Below are 18273 nucleotides of genomic sequence, written 5' to 3'. Positions count from 1 at the left end.
CTATCCTCCCTTCCCAGACTCCCCTCTTTTCCTTGGGGGCTTTTGTCTGGGCTCCACACCAATGCAGAGGTGAAAAGAGTCTTGAGTCTTGATATGCATTCTTTCTCTGTCTCCTGTCCCAAATGCCTTCAGCTCCAGGCAGCAGTTGGCCCCCTGTTGAACGCACCAGGCAGCTGAGAGACAGGGAATCTCATAAAGAAGGCCCACGCTTCTGCACCACATTTTTTTTTTTTAATTAAAAAGAAAATAAAACAAACAACACTTCCCAGGGTGTTCTGTGATGAAACATCACCGGCATAAAAAGTACTCACAAAAACAAGGAGAAATCCAGGAGATCACGCAGAGACCCCGTGTGAGGGTGGCCCGAGTCCCTCCCTTGAGGCCATTGTTTTCTCAGACAAACATCCACCTCTCCTGGGCTAAAAAAAAAAAAAAAAAAAGCAGCGCTTATCCAGCCTTGTTTCTCTTGGAAGACTCAGCCATCTCCAGCTCACTGGCCCATGACATGCACACAGGAAACTGGGCTTTACAAGATTTTACAGATGGGCACTGCTGGGGTGGGAGGATTTAGGGGTACACACCACTTCTCTCACTGAGCCCTGGATCTGCTCAAGGTTTCTGGGGGGCTAGGGAGCAATGATGTCTCTCCATGGGGATGCATTGCACATGTTACATGCATTGTTCTGCAGGGCCACCAGGGCTGAGTCTCCTGCACTAAGGCCACTGGTGACTTCCTTCCTTGAGTGGTAGCAAAAGGAGTGTCTGCAGGGAAGTTGGGGCAAGCAGAATAAGGTCTTGGACCAGGACAAGATGTGCCGGGGCTGACACTAAATGTTGGTGGACAGAAAGCAGTGGAGAGATTTTGCTCTATTTGCCATAGCAAGCTTTTCACACTGACCTTCCTTGGCTACTCAACCAGTTCTCTATCCCAGCCTCCAATCTCTGAGGATCACATAGAACTGGATTTGACTCTTAGCTCTGCCATTTACTAGTTTATATAACCCTGGAAATGTTACTTAACCTCCTTGAGCCTCAGTTTCCTCATCTGTTCAATGGGGAGGTTTGTGAACCTTACAGGGTGACTGTCAGTAGTAAGTGTGGCCAGTACAGAGCCTAGTACAGCACCTGCCACTGTTATTGCTGCTCTGCAGGTACCAGTATTTCCATTGCAAAGTTGGTGATTCTGTGTGTGGGCCTATGTGTGATAAACAGAAGCCTTAACCAGTGTTCTAGAAAGAGGGTGGATTCCTCGGAGGCTCCTGCTTATGTCTGGGCAGTTCCACAGTCATGGACCACCATGGGGCTGGCATGGAGGACCTCCACTGCTTTTCTTTCTGGCATGTCCATCTGGCTGAGGAGCTGTTCTGTACCTAGACCTCAGTGCCCTCCCTGGGGTAGAGGACACCATTGGTGTTGACACTGTTGTAGAAGTGAGGGCTGAACTGGCCGAGCACAGATCCTCCGTAGCCGAGCGTGTTGGTGGGCATGGAGTTTGCCCAGTCACCCCCACCGCCGTGGCTGCTGAGGTTGGTGAGCGGGGAGAAGGAGTTGAAGCTCAGTGAGTTCTGCCCCGTCTTGTCACTGGGCTCAGGGCTCAGTCCTGGTGTGGCCAAGGGGCGGCTCGTGGGGCTCCCCCCGCTCACATAGGCTGTCATAGAGGAGAGGAAGCTGTGAAGGCAAGGGGTGCCCGATGGGGGAGGGGAGGGCTGCTTCTCTGGGGAGCTGGTGGTGCCCCCTGGTGAGGCTCCATCCAAGATGTCCTGAGGCTCCGTGGTCTTGGGGCTGCCTGCCAGGAGACTGCTCTCTGTCTTCTCTAAGGCCAAGGTGGCTGTGCTGGAGGAAACATCTGATTTTCTCTTCCTTTTCCTGCGGAAATTTCCATTGTCGAACATCTTCTCACAGTTGGGGTCCAGGGTCCAGTAATTCCCTTTGCCTGATACAAAAGTGAAAGGGGGTAAGTAGAGAGGTGGACAAAACACTTTGCTTCTGTTCCTTCTTATTGTCATAAACTAAAAGACAAGGTGACAGATACAGGAAGACAGAGACCCAAAGGTAGGGACTGAGGAATGAAGGAATTCCATCAACTGATGGACCACACCACCTCCATCTTTCATTAAGCAGCCCATGACAGGGCCCTCTGGGACTGCAGCCGAGAGGCACAGGCATTAAGGAGTTTGCAATGTAGGTCTCTTTAAGAAGGATGAAGTACTGGGGGCAAGGATGCTGAGAGGCTGGGGGATGCAGGATGGAGGGCTTTCAATGCCGAAGGAAAAGAAGACTCAGGAAAAACTCTGGGACTCCCTAATAGTCCTGGGCTTGGAGTCTGAAGACAGACTTGAGTCCTGGCTTTGCTCCTCACTGACTGAGAGGCTTTGGGAGAACCTCAGTTTCCTAGTCTGAAAAGTGGGCCCGTTGCCCCCGTCTTCCTCAGGCTCACTGAGAACGATCGACACTGGATATGGAAAGGGGCTTTGCAGCTGGGAGGTACCATCTCGAGGGAAGTCCTGAACTCTTCCTGCTACCGTCTCTCAGCCTGAGGGTGACAGCAGTCCTTGCACAGAACACTTGCCCTCTTCTGGGGACAAACAGGCCTGGCGCTTGCCAACCTCAAATGGGGCAGAGTTGGGGTTCCTCTGAGCTATACCTTGGCTTCCTGCGGTGGAACAAAAATGGACTTTAATTCTGGGAAATGGATGCGTGACTATTTAGTACACGCCTCTCTGCAGGTCTCTGAGTTTTAGAAATGCATCACTGGAAAGGAAAAGCTCACAATTTCTGATGTTAGAGAAAACTGAGTTTAAATTCAAGCTCCATCATATCACTTCATTCTGTGTCACCTCTGAGTGTTATTTTCCTAATCTGTAGAATGGGTTTAATAAGAGCTACCCTGCAGGGGTGTCATGGGGTTAAAGGAGGTTACATAAGTTGAAATAGGGCAGGCAGCAAAATGGGCCAATAGTGGCTGTTTAACCCAGGTCAGATCCTCTTCTCGGCAGTCTTGGGATGCCCTTGGGCTTTACTTGGTCCAGTCATTCATTCACCAAAGACTTTTTATGTGCTGGGTGCTGGAGATGCAGATGATCGTAATTCCTGCTGGCGATTAAGCGCTTGATAACACCAAAGACCTTGTGTACATTATCTCATCACCTCCACTGTAGCCTGCAAAGCAGATGCCATCACTATCCCTGGTTTTCTGATGAGGGAACTGAGGCTCTGAGGTCTAACCTGCTGGAGGTCACTGACTGGGCAGGACCACAGCCAGGACTGAAAACCCATTCTTCCCCCAGGCCCATGTTCTCCTCCACTGCTGAGCTCCCCTCTGCCCTGCCTGGTAGCATCCCCCAGTCTCTGGGGGGGCACGGCCCTTGTCAGAACTTTCTAGAATGGGGTATTGGGAAGGAAGGAAGTGAGCCTTCCTTGGGGACACCCCCCACACTCAAAGCCTCCTTACCCGGGTCGTCATCATCCCGGGGCACCTTCTTGAAGCAGTCGTTGAGCGACAGGTTGTGGCGGATGGAGTTCTGCCAGCCGGCCTTGCTCTTGTTGTAGAAGGGGAAGTTGTCGGCCACGTACTGGTAGATCTGGCTGAGGGTGAGGCGCTTGTCGGGTGCCCCATGAATGGCCATGGCGATGAGAGCCGAGTAGGAGTAGGGGGGCCGCACCAGCTTCATCAGTTCCTCCTGCGAAGGGATGGGCAGCCAGCCCAGGTCGCTCCCCCCAAGCCCCGACACGCTGGGCAGCAGCGACCTCTGCACGCCATAGGCCTGGGGCAGGAAGGGGCTGGCGTTGGGGCCGGGCAGGTAGGGTGGCGGGGTCATGGTGGGCCCGTTGAACCAGAGGTAGGGGTTGGGGGTGGCCCCATACTCGCCGCCCCCCTCGAAGGAGGGCCGCTGAGGGCTGGGCACGCCCTGTGGGTGGAAGAAGTTCTCATAGTAGAGATTCATCTCGGGGGGCTCCTGGCCGATGCTGGGGAACTGGGGGCTGCAGCGAGGTGGGGAGGGCGCCGGCAGGTCGAAGGAGCTCATGCTGGGGCTGGGCTGGCCGGAGCCAACTACCTGGCACCTGCACCCAGGAGCTGCCCCCGACAGGTGCTCAGCAGGCCCGGCCTCCCACTTATACCCCGAGGGCTTGGCCGGCCGGCCCCACCCAGGGGCGGCCACCTGCCTGCGGATCCCAGCCCAGGGCCCGCCCTCCCTCAGCCTCCAGCCCACTGGGAGGGGACTTTCCCACTGGCGCCTTAGATCCCCACTAATGACATGCTAGACGGCTTACCAGAGCTGACATGCAGCGCAGCAAGGACGCCCCTCTATCCTCTCTCCCGGCTTTCCCTCCTGTCTTTTCTCACCGTCCTCCTGATTCCCCTCTTTTTTTCCCTCCTTTATTCTGTCTTGCTTCATCTCATTTTTTTTTTCTGTCCTTCTCTTTCCTCACATTTTTTACCCTCCTCTCTTTCCTTCTCTCTCCCTCCTCTCCTCTTTGCGTCTCATTCTGTTTCTTTCTTATTTTCTTTCCTCCCTTCTGCTCTGAACTGAGTTTCTTTTCTATGAACTGCTCTGGCCACATCACAGCTGCTCATTCCTATTCTCTCTTTCTCTCTCTCTCTCTCTCTCTCTCTCTCCTGCTCTGTCTCTAGGCTTCCAGTTCTTTCCACTTCTGTCTCTCGCTTCCATCCTCATTATCTCCCCTTCCTCCTTCTCTTCCACTCTGTCCCTTTCTCTCTACCTCTCGTTTTCTCTGAGCCTCTCTTCCCATCCCCTTTATTCTCCCTCCTCTTCCCCCCAATGTCCGCTCATTCTCAGACCAACTGCCCCAGCCTGGACTGGGTGGGACACTTTATCAGAAGCCTTGTTTCTTGGTCTTTTGAGGTGAGGAGGCACTTTCTGGAGTTGCCAGGAGAGAGCCGGCCCTGGAGACTCAGAAGAGGGCACAGAGGGGCCTGGACTGGCCCCTGGTGGTGTTCAAGGGGGCAACCGGTCATAGGCTCCCCACCCTCCCCCAACACACACACACACGCACACACACACATGCACACACACGCATACACACACATGCATATGCATACATGCTGCAGACAGGCAGAGAACCTGAGAATGTGCCTGCAGAGTAGCAAGGCTCTTAAAAAAAATAATAGCAAAAGGGGAAAATGGGAATCGGTCTTCAGGGAAAAGTGAGAGAACTTGAACAATTTAAGTTTCTTTCCAGCTGCAGGGCAAGCAGGCTCCCAGCTCCCTCTGATCCAAAGACCTTTCATGTTTCAGCTCGCAGAGGCCCCTGGCATGGAGGGAGCCATGGCATGAGGAGAGCCCCTGACTCACCATGCCCCACACGTCCTTTCTCTCTCCCTCAGGCTCCAGAAGCAGGAGGTGCAGCTCCTGCTGGCTTCTCCCTGTGGCTCAGCCAGCTCCTCTCCTATCTGGGCTCCATCCTCCATCTTGTCCCTGCCTCCCCTGGTGCCCCAGGTCAGGTCCTCAGCTTGGGCCATGGGTGGTGGTCTCTCTACTCAGAGGGTAGGCGCTGGCCCCTGACCAGGTTCTGGTAGCAGCTGAGACTTCTCTCTGTGATCAAGCATATGGCAGAAAAGTTGGGGTCAGCCTCTCTGGTCACCACCTTGCTCCCACCTGCCTCCTTCTACTTCTTCTTCCCATCCAGCTTTCTTCCACTTCCTGCATACCCTACGTTTCTTTGAGGCAAGAGAAAGAGGTCACTGACTATCCCAACTGGAGGGGATGCTCCCCAAGGAATTCTCCCCCTCTCTGCTCCTCCTTTACGGTCATGTGGGGATACACGTGGCAAACATGAATGAGACTGAATACATTTCATTTTCAGCATATTGGTGTAGAGAGGATGAGTTCCAGGTCCCAGAGGAACCTGTCCCCACCATAAAATAGTGATGAAATGTGACTCTCCGAAAGGCTCTGGCTGTTCAGATAAGGCTGAGAGTAAGGCACACTCTGCAGAGTCAAGCCAGAGGCAGAGTTTTTGTTTAGTAGAGTTTCTCTATGAGGAGGCCTGGCTTGCAGAAGGTAGAGCCCTGACTTTTCAAACAACAGTCACATTGGAGTCCCTTAGTACAGACTCGAAGCCTTACAATTAACCTAGCAACTTCACTTCTCAAAGCGTATCTTAAAAAATTAACCAGAGCAAAGAATTAGCCATAGGGATGCCCACCACAGCATTGTTTATAGCGGTGACAAATTGTAACTAATCTAAATGTCCAACAGTAGGGGATTGCCTAAATAGTGTATCATCCAAATGATGTAAATGATGTAATATTATATAATATTATGCAACTATGAAAAATAGATTGTGGAAGAATAACTAACGATATGAAAAGATGTTTATGTTCTCATATTATTTGGAGAAACAGGCTGCAAAATGCCATGAGATATTTTTAGTGCAAATATATATTTATAATTGCATATGAAATCTAGGAATATAAATATCAAACTGCCAATTATTATTTCTGGATGAAGAAGAATTGGATGCAATTTTTGTTGCTGCTTTCCTGTGGTTTCTGATTTAAATGATTAGAGAAAGGCAAGCACACAGGTGACTTGCTTCTGGGGTTAAATGTGAGAGACTGAAAAGAGATGATATAGCAGAGACGTAGCAAATAGGCTCTGAGATCAGGAGGACCCAGCTGCAAATCCCAGCCTTGATGCCAAATAACTGCAGGCCCTGACAAGTGGTCCCGCTTCTCTCAGCCTCAGTGTTTTCTGGTGAAAACGAGAATGATGCCAGTACTTAACTCACGAAGTCGCTGTGAGCATTCAGTGAGGTAGTCAGTGTAACCAATGTTAATCATTTCACATGGCACATAGAGGCTCACTCAATAAATATCAGTTATTATAGATTATAGTCAGTATACGTTTGCTGTGTACAATCAAGCACACCTACGTTTGCTACCCTGAGAGTTAATCTCATGCAGCGGGGATGTGACAGGGATTACAATTCAAAAACACAGGGAGAAATATTCAGTGTAGACACCGGTTCTACAGCCAGACTCTACATTTACAGATGATGATCAGAGAGGGCCCAGAGTCACACAAGTTCATGGCTGGGCCAGGACCCACTCTGCCCTACTTTGGTGTCTCCTGCTTTAGAGGCATTTTCTGAGGAATGCTCACCTGAGCCTCCCTAGCTGCACGTGGGCCCCAGTTCCTTTCCCCCAGTAGATCAGAGAAAGCCTGGCCTGTCTTAAGAGGCCTTATTCACAGGGAGCCTCTGGCACCCAGAGCCCAGTAGCTGGGGATCACAGCTTCCCTGCACTTGGTCACAAGGTTAAACCTTCAGGCCAGGGGTGTCCAAAGCATCCCCAGAGGACCCTTCATTCCAGATTTGTAGGAACACTGGCGCCAGCCCTTGGGGTAGACAACAGGAGCTAGCTGTTCCCACCCCCCAGTGAAGTTTGAGAGTTACGGTCCTACAGCCCCCTTGACCAACCTGGGGCCTCTGGGAAAAGAATCAAATGTCTCTAACAACTAGGGTCATTTTGTGAATGAAATTATTTTAAACTTTTTGAAATTTCTAGAAGTGAAAATTCAAACCTGAGAAGATGCACTCTGCCCAGCGTCAGGGAAATAATACTAGAATAATAAATAAAAAAATAAGAGTTGGGCGTGTGAGGGCCTGAGCCTGCCTAGGGAACGCTTGGGCTGCAGTTTTCATACTACGGCCCAGAGGGAGGACTTCTTGGACACGAAAGACCATATATTCTGTATATTCTGAACCCCAAATTGGGACATTTGGGGACAAAGCAATAAACCATGAAACCCACAGGCCTGAGGACTGGATAAAACTGGGTTCAAATCCCAGCTTTGCTCTTCGATAGCCGTGTGATCTTGGCCAAGTTTCTTAATCTTACGAGGCCTTCATTTGTTTATCAATAAAGTGAGGATGAAACTAGAATCTGTCTCACATGGATTTGGAAGGAAAAAGTAATATATGTAAAACATGGAACCCAGGGGCTGCGAAAGCTGCAGATCATGGGGATGATGATGAGTGCAAGGGTACCTGAGGTCAGATATTGACACGGGAGAGGGCTCTGGGCAGGAGGCCTGGCATCATAGCCTCCTCCAAGCAAAGCTCAACCATTTGCTTTCCCCTCGGGAAAATCTTGCCATCTGGGAGCCATGGCCCCCGAGGATATGTCCCAGCAGTCAGCTGTGGCTATTGCTGGGCCCAGAAGCCAATGCTGACTCAAGTCCTGCAGAAAGGGTAACTGTACACAGGCCCCCAGCCTGACTGTGATCAACCAGCACTGCCACTTCTGGCCTTGACTTTCAGGGGTGGAGAATCATACTCTTTTAGAAGTCGGATCTCAGTTCACCTGTCTGGTAGGAGGTGGTGTGCATTTTCACAAACATGAACTCATGTAGGGCCACAGTGCAGTAAGATTCAGTTTCCCTGTTGAACTCTGAGGAAGCAGGCACAAAGAGGGTGACCAGCCACCGAGATGAAGGAGGCAGGTGGGAGCCAGCCTGTCTGCCACTCCTCCTTGGCTGGAACTGGATCACACAGGCAGTGCCAGGAGCAAGGAGCTCCGGCCCTGGAACCAAACTTTCTGGGTCTCAATCCTGTCTCTACTCCTTAGGCACTGTTATACCTTAGACAGCAACCATTTGTTTTGGGCCTTAGTTTTCTTATCGGTAAAACCAACTACTTCCGGGTACTGCTCTGGGCACTTCCTGTCAGGCGGTACTGTACATATCGCACCTGCTCAATACATTTCGCTCTCATTAGGGACTCGGGAGTCCGAGGTGACGGGAGATGCTGGTGGTTCACCAGCTGGGGCTACAATATCCCCAGCTCTTGGACCCTATATACCTCCCCCAAATCCACATTTGATTAGAGGTTTCATTTATGGACTCTTTCCCCTCTCTCCACATAATACACAAATAGTTTCTAAGTTCCAGGATTCCCAGGAGCCTAGCACGGTACAAAGGTTTTTGAGGCGGGGAATCAGGGGATTAGGGACTAGTTGGCCTCTAGCTTAACTCTCTGCCCCAGGTTCCTAATCTGTAAAATGGGGATAAATTATTGCAGTACTACCTACTATCTATGATAGGGGTTCTCTGTGAGTGGCAATGAGCCCTCGTCTGTCCTGCCTGGGCAACAGGTGTTCACGAGAGCCGTGTCTTGGGGTATTTGGGGCTGACAGGGGGATGGCTTCTTCATCCTGAGCATGGGCTTTGTGGAAGTCTGGCTGAGGCAGTAGCCAGGCTGAAGGTGATCTTGGTGCTCTGCGGCTTTTTGGCTTCTGAGGTGGTTGTCTGAGGAAATGTAGATCAATACCGCCCTCTGGCGGCCGCCTCTTTAAAAGCGGTAAGTAGATTGCAGGGCTTGGGTGAAATTTCAGGGCAGGCAGGCCAAGAGTTTTCTTTCGGTTCCTTTAAGGACAGGAGACAGAGTGAGAGATTTCAGCGTCAGGTTCCCAGGAGAAACAGTTGCTTAGAGAAAAAGACTTTACCTCTGCTGCAGTGGGAATAGTGAGAGCTGGGCTGGAAATGGGAAAAGGTGTCTTAGAAGGCAGCCCAGCAGCAGGCAGACTGACCTGAGTCAGAATCTGACTCCTCCAGCTACGTTTTCTGAGAGCCTTGATGTTTAATCTCTGAGTCTGTTTGTGGTTATGGAAAACAGCTGCTGCAAGGCCTGGATGAGGTACTATAGGAAATGCTTCTGAAACAATGCACGGCTGTAATTCATTCCTTCGTTTATTCAGCAAATACCAGGCTGTCTTCCCAGTACCAGCTCTGGGCTGGTGTTCAGGACACCGTCACGGCCACACAAACTGAGGCTCCCTTTGCTTGTGGTGTTTGTCATCTCTGTGTGGTACCTGAAGTTTTGATACACCGTACTTAAAAGTTCTCATTGGCTTTCTTACTCTGTTTCTGATTTGTACTCAGCAAACTTGTTTTAAAGATAGATTCTATATAACTTCTGGAAATGGATCATCAGTCATCAGGATCACTTGCGATAAATAAAATCAGTTAGTATTTATTTAGTGCTTACACTGTCATGGGCACAGCCTGAGCACCTTATCTGTGTTATCTCATTCAGCCCCCACAGCAACCCTAGGAGACCCAGATTATAATTGTCCCCATTTCATAGATGAGGACACTGAGGAGGCGTCAATTGTCTGCTGAAGGCTCTGGCCTGAGTGTGCTCACTCTGCTCGAACACGAGGTCAGCAAGTATTAGTGAGGTGCCAAAACACGCTGGCCAAGGACCGAGACTTTCTTTCTGGAGAAGGCAAGAGAATTGAAACAAAATTGGAAAAGAAGAGATTTTCTGATCATGAGAGTGGTAGGCAGAGTAATGAGCCCCTCCCTCTCCAAAGGCTTCAGTCCAAATCCCCATAATCTGCCAATAGGTCATCTTCCAAGGTAAAAGACACTTTGCAGAAGTGATTAAATCCATGACCAGTTGGAGAGGTTATTCTGCATTATCCAGGTGGGCCCAATGTCGTCATAACTCTCCTTATTAGAGGGAAACAGAGGGAGATTTAATGACAGACAATGAGGTGTGAGAGTGAAAGCTGACTGGAGTGATGTGGCCACAAGCCAAGGAAAGCTGAATGCCTTGCAGCCTTTAGGAGTCAGAAGAGCCAAGGAAACAGATTCTTCCCAGAACCTTCAGAAACAGCAAGCCCTGCCAACACCTGGAGTTGTACCTCATCTTATTTTAAACTTCTGAACTCAAGAACAGTAAGAGAATACATCTGTCTTGTTTTAAGCTGCTAATTTAGTGGTAATTTGTTACAGCAGCCATAAATAACTAACACAATGGGATTCAATATTGTGTGTGGCTGTGATTCCATGCACTGAAGGTCCCCTCCCATACCACCAGTGGCCTTCATCCTATACCTAGAGAAGGTGTCTGCTCCATAAAGAGCTCCTCCTCCCTCCTGTCTTCCCCTTCCCTCTCCACGCTCTGGGTGAAGAATGCTGGCTGGAGGCAGTGTCTCTAGGCTGGGCACCATCATTTTGTCCTCATCTCACTCATGAAGGCTTTGGTGGGCTGTGGTGCCCGCCTGGGTTTCAGTTTCTTTGTCTAGCAAATGGGAGGCAGAGCTGAGTGGTTTTGAAGGACCTCAGGCCCCGCCTTTGGGGCTTATTAAAACACACTCTCCTGGACCCAGGCCTCCAAGATTCTGATTTGTAAGGACCAGGTGAGGCTTGACAGGGGCTCTGATGCACACCCAGCTTAGAAACCAAGTGATATGGGCATCCAGGCTCTGTCCCCAATGTTATCCCTTGGAAACATGCCACTTGACTGCCTTCTCCTCAAAGCCTGCAGCGGGAAGTCCCTGTTCCACCACTTCCGAGCTCTGTGACTTGGGAGAAGTGTCTGTGCCTCTCTGTGCCTGTGTCCTCACCTGTAAATTGGGTAGAACGATAGTCTGTACTTCAGAGGGTGGTTGTGAGCTTTCAGAAGGTGTTAAGTGTAGGTTGCTAAGAACAGTGTCTGGCACACACTAGGTGCTCATACATGCTGCTTGTCAATGTGCCAGTTTCTCAGCATGGCAGTCCAGACCCTTATGCACTAAGCCCCAGCTAGACCTCTCCTATCAGTTTCCCATCCACCCTCTGCACCCTCTGGATTGTGGCCGCGAGAACGTCTCCCTGATGCTCCGGTGCCTGCCTGGCCCCTTGCAGGACATCCTTTGTCAGGAGCGCCCTGCCCCCTCCGCTTCCTGGAGGACTCTCGCTTATCTTCAACGCCTGCTGAAACGCCACTTCCCCGAAAGCCTTCCTCCTGGTTTCCAGGCCACTCTCCACGTTTCCTCCTTACTCTGAACACCCTTCAGGCCTAGAATGGGTTTCATTTTGCTGCTATCATCAGTTTATTGCCTGACTTCACAACTAGATCTGGAGTAACCCTGAGGGCAGAGACAGTATTTTCTCCCAGACTTTGGACAATGCTAGGAGCAAATTAAGTTCTTAGTGCATTTGTGAGGGAGGGAAACAGGGCTGTGTGCTGTTCTCTTCACTTTGCGTTGTCCTGTGGAAATCAGGACCACAGTGGTGGCGATCTCATGGGTCTCTATTCACTGGACATGGGAAGCCATCTCCACGAACCACAGTCAACTGCGCTGCCCGGTGTCCAGCTGGGTGGATTTTCGTGTGACCAGCCCTGTAGGCAGTCCCCAAGAACATGGGAATCACACCTATTCACTTGTCAGTGTGCTCAAAGTTGAACGCCAAGCAGGGACAATTCACAGAAGCTGATTGATTTTCCAAACGTTCTTTGGTTTGTACTTTTGTAATTACTGTTAGATTTTCTACACATTTAACACCAAATACGTTTCCTATTTTTAATTTTAAACTTTGAAAGATCAAAATGAATTTTGGGGGTCTGTCATAGGGGCATACATTTCATAAAATCTACTTACCTTTTCCCAATTTCATAAACAGTCATAAAATAACTGTGTATGCAACTCTCAAGGATTTTCTTACTAGAAACATAAAGAGTGCAATCTAAGAAAAACAATATGGTTCACTGTGCTAGTCATAAGAGTTTGAGTTATTAACCCTTACTATTATATGGGTTAATTATTATAAACTTCTGAGCGTATGATATTTGATAAACCGTGATTAAAGTCTTCCAGAATAGTGCCAGCTCTGTGTATTTGGTGGGTTTCAACTCTTGCCTTTCCTGCGCTCTGTCCTGACTCTCAGTGAACAGAAGCCCACACTAAACTCCCTGCCTCATGCCCTCAAAGGGGACAGTTTCCTTTACCGCCAATCCCTCTATTCTTCACCTAACCTGCAACTCTGCCTTCTAAAATCTACCTCTGGCAAGAATCATCTGGAGAGAAAATTTGGCTTTGGAACAGGTTTCTTCCTCTGCTATCAACCCTCATTAACCCATTTTGAAACTTCCTCATCTCATCCCACCAAAGCATTGAAGCTTCTCAACTTGTTATTCATGGTACTGCACAATAGCATGTTCCCCATGTTAGGGACATGTGCATTCTGGAGACCAAATTAGTGGAAGCTGTGTATGAATAGCTCTGACGTGTCAGATTCTGAGCAGGAGGTTTTCCATTCTTGAGCCCTAAATGTCAGGATGATTTAGAGGTTCAAGGATGGGGAACCCTCCATGGACTCTTTCTGGATTATCTTTCCTTTGGGAAAGGGAAAATGACAATTATTCTGGACCCACTGGCCTTGGCAGTACTCCACTTTGCATTGGCCAATAAATGCTTTCAGAAAAAAAAAAGTGTTTTAATTCCTTCCATTAGTAAACATTGTTTCCTTAACCAAAGGAAAAGAAGTGGAACCAATGGTAATCTGGAGCCCCTTTCTACTGGGTGGGTTTTAGGAATGAATCAGCCAATGATCATTAAGCTCTCACTTGTGCTTCAAGTGTGAGGAAAGAGATTGGCTTGTGGTATCTCTAGCGTCTAATACAGCAGCAGACAATGACAGGTACTCACTGAATGTCTGTCAGTGTTGGAGTGGCAAGGCCTGGCGTCATGGACCTGGGGGGCACCGTGGGGAGGTAGCATGCACTGTGATAGTCTGGGACCTCTGAACAGGACACATTCATCCTCTTTGATCAGTGCCTGAGATATAATACATCCCTTTGATGTTCTCTGGAAAATGCCTTGGCTGGGACTCAGTGCAGGTAGGTCTAGAGCTGAGGTCTGTGTGTGTCTATGTGGGTGTCATTGATCATGCAGCTGCCACCAGCCGTATGCACCCTGAGGGAGACTTCCATATCCCAAACACACGCCTCCTCAGGGTGACGGTGGGAGACTTGGGAGGGCAGGGACTGGTGCCACTTCCAGGGCTGTCCGCTATAACCATTACTAGAGAGCCACTTATTATTAAGAGAGCTCGAAGTGATCAGTCTATGGGGCTGACTCAGGGGGAATTGGCAGACACCATTATCCCACATCCTTAGTTCCTCTGGCTGGCTTAATGCCCATCTGTCATCGTCCTTTGTCGCATATGAGGACATTGGGCTTAGAGAGGTCACATTCTTTTTCCAAAGGTCACAGTTCTCTGATTACATCTCTGCAGGAACTGGAGATTCTTCTGGAATGATATGTCCTCATCAATGTCTGCAGGGATTTCTGGGTGCTTCCTAGGTAAAAGGCCATCTTCAGATTGGGGACTGTGTCCCTCTGCATGTCAGTGGGAATTTGCCCTCACTCTGCAGAAAACAAATCACAAACAATCAAGCAAACAAGCAAAAAAAAAAAAAAAAAGTGGCAGTGGGGATGGTCTACCCAGCCTCTTAGACCTCAGCCAATGCTCTGAATATTGGCTGGTCTGAGCCTGGAGGGGTCATGCCTGGCTGGGATGATTCAATGCGTTCCAGTGAGAAGGGGTTGAAGCTACTTTACTTGGGTCTTCGTGGTGCACTACCTAGGGCTAGTGAGTCATTTGGGTGAGAAGGCTGGACCACTCCCCTGTGGTGCTGCTGCACAGCCAGGCCGACCAGCTGCATTCCCTGAGTTTCTTACTGAACCTGATTTGAGCGAAAGATAGATCTAGCTTCCCAAGTGATGCCAGAGGGGTGGAGGATGCAGCCTGGAAGTGCAGGGAGTTAGTTAATTCTCCCTTTGGCTGTAAGAAATAGGAGATAGAATACTCTATATATCCTTTCCAGGGATGTCAAGAGTAGACAAGAAGGCACCTCTGTGACCAACAAGCTGGCTCTTTGCAGCTTGTCATGAAGCAGTGTCCAGCACTGTAATGCTTCGCTTTCAATTGCTCCACACCTTTCCCTGCCTCACTTCCATTTCCCTCCTGGTGCCCGGACCTGCACTCCCAAGTAAGCCATCAGCTTCTAATCTTTGGGTTGTGTTTTCATGGCCAATACTTTTAGATTTTTTTTTTTTTTTTTTTTTTTTTTTAGGCAGAGCCTTGCTCTTGTCACCCAGGTTGGAGTGCAATGACACAATCTCAGCTCACTGCAACCTCTGACTCCTGGGTTCCAGTAATTCTCCTGCCTCAGCCTTCTGAGTAGCTGAGATTACACGTGCCCACCACCACTCCCGGCTAATTTTTTTTTTTTTTTTTTGTATTTTTAGTAGAAATGGGGTTTCACCATGTTGGCCAGGCTGGTCTCGAACTCCTGACCTCAAGTGATTCACCCACCTTGGCCCCCCAAAGTGCTGGGATTACAGGCAGGAGGACAGTAGAATTTTTGTTTGTTTGAGATGGAGTCTTGCTCTGTTACCAGGCTGGAGTGCAGTGGCACAATCTCAGCTCACTGCAACCTCCCCCTCCCGGGTTCAAGCGATTCTCCTGCCTCAGCCTCCCAAGTAACTGGGACTACAGGTGCCCACCACCACACCTGACTACTTTTTGTATTTTTAGTAGAGATGGGGTTTCACCATGTTAGCCAGGATGGTCTCGATCTCCTGAACTCATGATCCGCCCGCCTTGGCCTCCCAAAGTGCTGGGATTACAGGTGTGAGCCACTGTGCCCGGCAGGGCTGTAGAATTTTAATGTGCATTTGAATCAGTTGGGACTATGGTTCAAATACAGAGTAGGATTCAGCAGGTCTAGGGTGAAGCCTGAGATTCTGTATTCCTAACAAGCCCCCAGGGGAGGCCCATAGTGCTCTTCTGCAGACCACTCTTCGAGTAACAGATTCTAGGAGATTCAGGGTGTCATCAAATTGGGAACGGAAGAGAATTTAGAAAACAGGCTCTCAGGATGGGATTTTGGAGTTGCATTGCTCAAGTGTCCCAAGACAATAGAACTCCCCACTGCTAATAGTAAGTGGGATGGAAATTGCTCCTTGCACACAGTGACATCATCATTCCTCATGCTTTTACCTGCAAAATGCACTGGGTGATGAAATAGCTGAGGTGCTCAACTAGTACAGGATAATAACAATTACAAAACCTGTGGAGTAGTTTTGATTGTCCTGGAGGTCTTTCAAATAGAAACTGTGAGGCTGGGACAGCCGAAGGCACGCTCCCAATATCAAAGGGCCTCTCTGTTTGTTTCCTGTTGCTGTATTGTGCACAACAAATGATCAACCACTTCATGGCTCAAAACAACACAAATTCATTACCTTAAGTCTGCAGACCAGAAGTCTGACACAGATCCCACTTGGTTAAAAAGGAAGTGTTAGCAGAGCTATGTTCCTTTCTAGAGCTGAATCTGTTTCCTTGCTTTTCCCAGCCTCTAGAGCTTCCTGCACCGTTGGATTCATGACCTCTTCTTCCATCTTCAAAGCCAGCAGCAGGCAGTGACTTCCTCTCACATGGCATCCTCTGACTCTCCTCTGCTGCCTCCTCTTTCCACTTTTAAAGACCCTTGTCTTTATGTTGGACCAATCTGGATAATCCTGCGTAATCTCCACGATCTTAAACTCAGCTGATCAGCAAACCTTAATTCCATCTGCAACCTTAATTCTCCTTTGTCAGGTAACCTAACATATTCACAGGCTCCAGGGGTTAGGATACAGACATCACTGAGGGGTTATTATGGTGCCCATCGCAGCTGGTTTTAGAGACCTCATCACATGCAGTTGCAGAGCAGACTGCTGAAACTGGGTTAGAGACTGGTTAAAAGGGTGAAAGACTTGCAAAGACATGAATGCAAAGCCTCAACAGCATCCTGTAGTAAAGTCAGGGCCCTCACGGGAAAACTGCAGCCAAAGATCTGATGTAGAAACCTTCAGGCCTGTGAGCCTGAACATTTTGAATCCCCCAAACATCCTGCCTGGCAGAAGCAGGCCCTTCTCTCTTATCAGAAGGGAATGGTCTCCCCTTTCTTGGAGCTCTTGCTTGAAACACATGCCCTGCAAGTGGATGCTTGTTCCTCTGGAGAACTGGCTCCATCGCCCCTTACTGCCTCCACCCAGCAACCAGAATCAGGTCTGAGAGGGGAGCACAGCCTCGGAGGCAAGCTGTGTCTCCTGCCTTGGGAATATATAGCTTACACGGAATTGCAGGATCTGTCTGGTGGTACTGGGAACAGGCATGGGAGTGGATCTGAGGGTGCTAAGGCTTAGGAAGTTTTCGGAAATAGGATCAGATAGAGAATTCATTAGCATGGGGCACTTGTTCCTGGTTTAGGATTCAATGTTAGGGCAGACGCCCAGTGCTGGTTTTGATAGTTTTCTGAGATAGTTCCTTGAAGCTGGGACTGAGGGTGGCCTATATTGAATGGAGTAGACACACCAGAACTTGGTTTATTCAACACTGTTAGTTCAGAAGGGATCAGACAGCTCAGGGAAGTGGGTATTTCAGAAGAAATTTATTATGTCTGACCTGAGATTATGTTCCCTGGAAAAGCCTAAAGGGTATATATAATTTAGGACAAAAAGTGAAGTGTACCTGCATTATGGGTTGAATTGTGTACCCGAGAATATATGTTGAAGTCCTAACTCTGGGTAACCTGGGAATGTGATGTTACTTGGAAATAGGGTCTTTGCAGGGGTAATCAAGTTAAAATGAGGCTATCCTGAATTAGGGTGGTCCCTAAATCCAATGACTGGTGTCCCTATAAGAACAGGAAGAATTGGAAACAGAGACACAAGACACAGGCACACATGGAGAGAAGGTGGCCAAGTGAAGTTAGATACAGAAACTGGAGTGATGCTGCTGCAAGCCAAGGAACACCAGGCATCACTGGCTGCCAGAAGCCAGGAGGAGGCAAGGGAAGATTCTTCCCTGGAGCCTTCAGAGGGAGCACGGCCCTGCTGACACCTGGATTTCAGACTTCCAGCCTCTGGAACTGTGAAGGAACACATTTCTGTTGTTTAAAACACCTGAAGCTTTTTGTTTGTTTGGGTTTTTGTTTATTATTTGCTATGGCAGCCACAGGAAGCAAATAGAAACACCAAGCATGGGAGTGGCCGTCCTCTCTAGGTCAATGTTAATGGCAGGAGATGCCGGCATGGAACTGGGCTCCCTCATGTCAGTGGGGATGATGGACTTCTAGTTTAGGAAAGGCAGGTACCTACACCCGACTTTCAGGTCCTAGGTAGAGGTAATTATCACGAGGAGCAACAGGGCAAGAGAGAGAATCAGGGTGCCTTAACCCACAGGGATCTATGACACTGACCACTGTAGGTTATGGTATCCCAGAGGCCAAATAGATGAACAGCTATGTAGATTGTTGTTTTGTTTACATAATCAGAACATCAGCCATGGTTATGGGAAATTGTGACCCCTCACTCAGCTTTCAGATCTACACCAAGGCCCATTGACTGAAGGGGAGGCTGATTCTTTAAGACAAAACCCTGCAATGTACTCACAAGTATCTTCGGGAAATAGTTCTCTAAATTTTCCCAAA

General features: G+C 49.1%; 1 protein-coding gene across 1 annotated transcript; it reads right to left on the bottom strand.

Moving 5' to 3' along the window:
- Positions 1–212: 212 nt before the first annotated feature.
- Positions 213–4098, bottom strand: FOXI1 (forkhead box I1). The gene is made up of 2 exons (XM_001092246.5): positions 3452–4098; positions 213–1933 (listed from the first exon to the last, which is right to left on the bottom strand). Exons 1-2 carry the CDS (start codon positions 4023–4025, stop codon positions 1371–1373), a joined length of 1137 nt encoding a protein of 378 aa, XP_001092246.1. The 5' UTR covers positions 4026–4098; the 3' UTR covers positions 213–1370.
- Positions 4099–18273: the final 14175 nt, after the last annotated feature.

The sequence above is a fragment of the Macaca mulatta genome, chromosome 6 (assembly GCF_049350105.2).
Source record: "Macaca mulatta isolate MMU2019108-1 chromosome 6, T2T-MMU8v2.0, whole genome shotgun sequence".
Taxonomy (NCBI): domain Eukaryota; kingdom Metazoa; phylum Chordata; class Mammalia; order Primates; family Cercopithecidae; genus Macaca; species Macaca mulatta.
The sequence above is the reverse complement of the archived record's forward strand: the minus strand, read 5'-3'. Positions and strand labels throughout refer to the sequence as shown.

Excerpts from the sequence above, each read along its gene's own strand:
- FOXI1 (XM_001092246.5), bottom strand. The coding sequence starts at position 4,025 with ATGAGCTCCTTCGACCTGCCGGCGCCCTCCCCACCTCGCTGCAGCCCC. Across the intron at positions 1,934-3,451 it reads CCGGGATGATGACGACCCGG|GCAAAGGGAATTACTGGACC; the intron begins GTAAGGAGGCTT and ends CTTTTGTATCAG.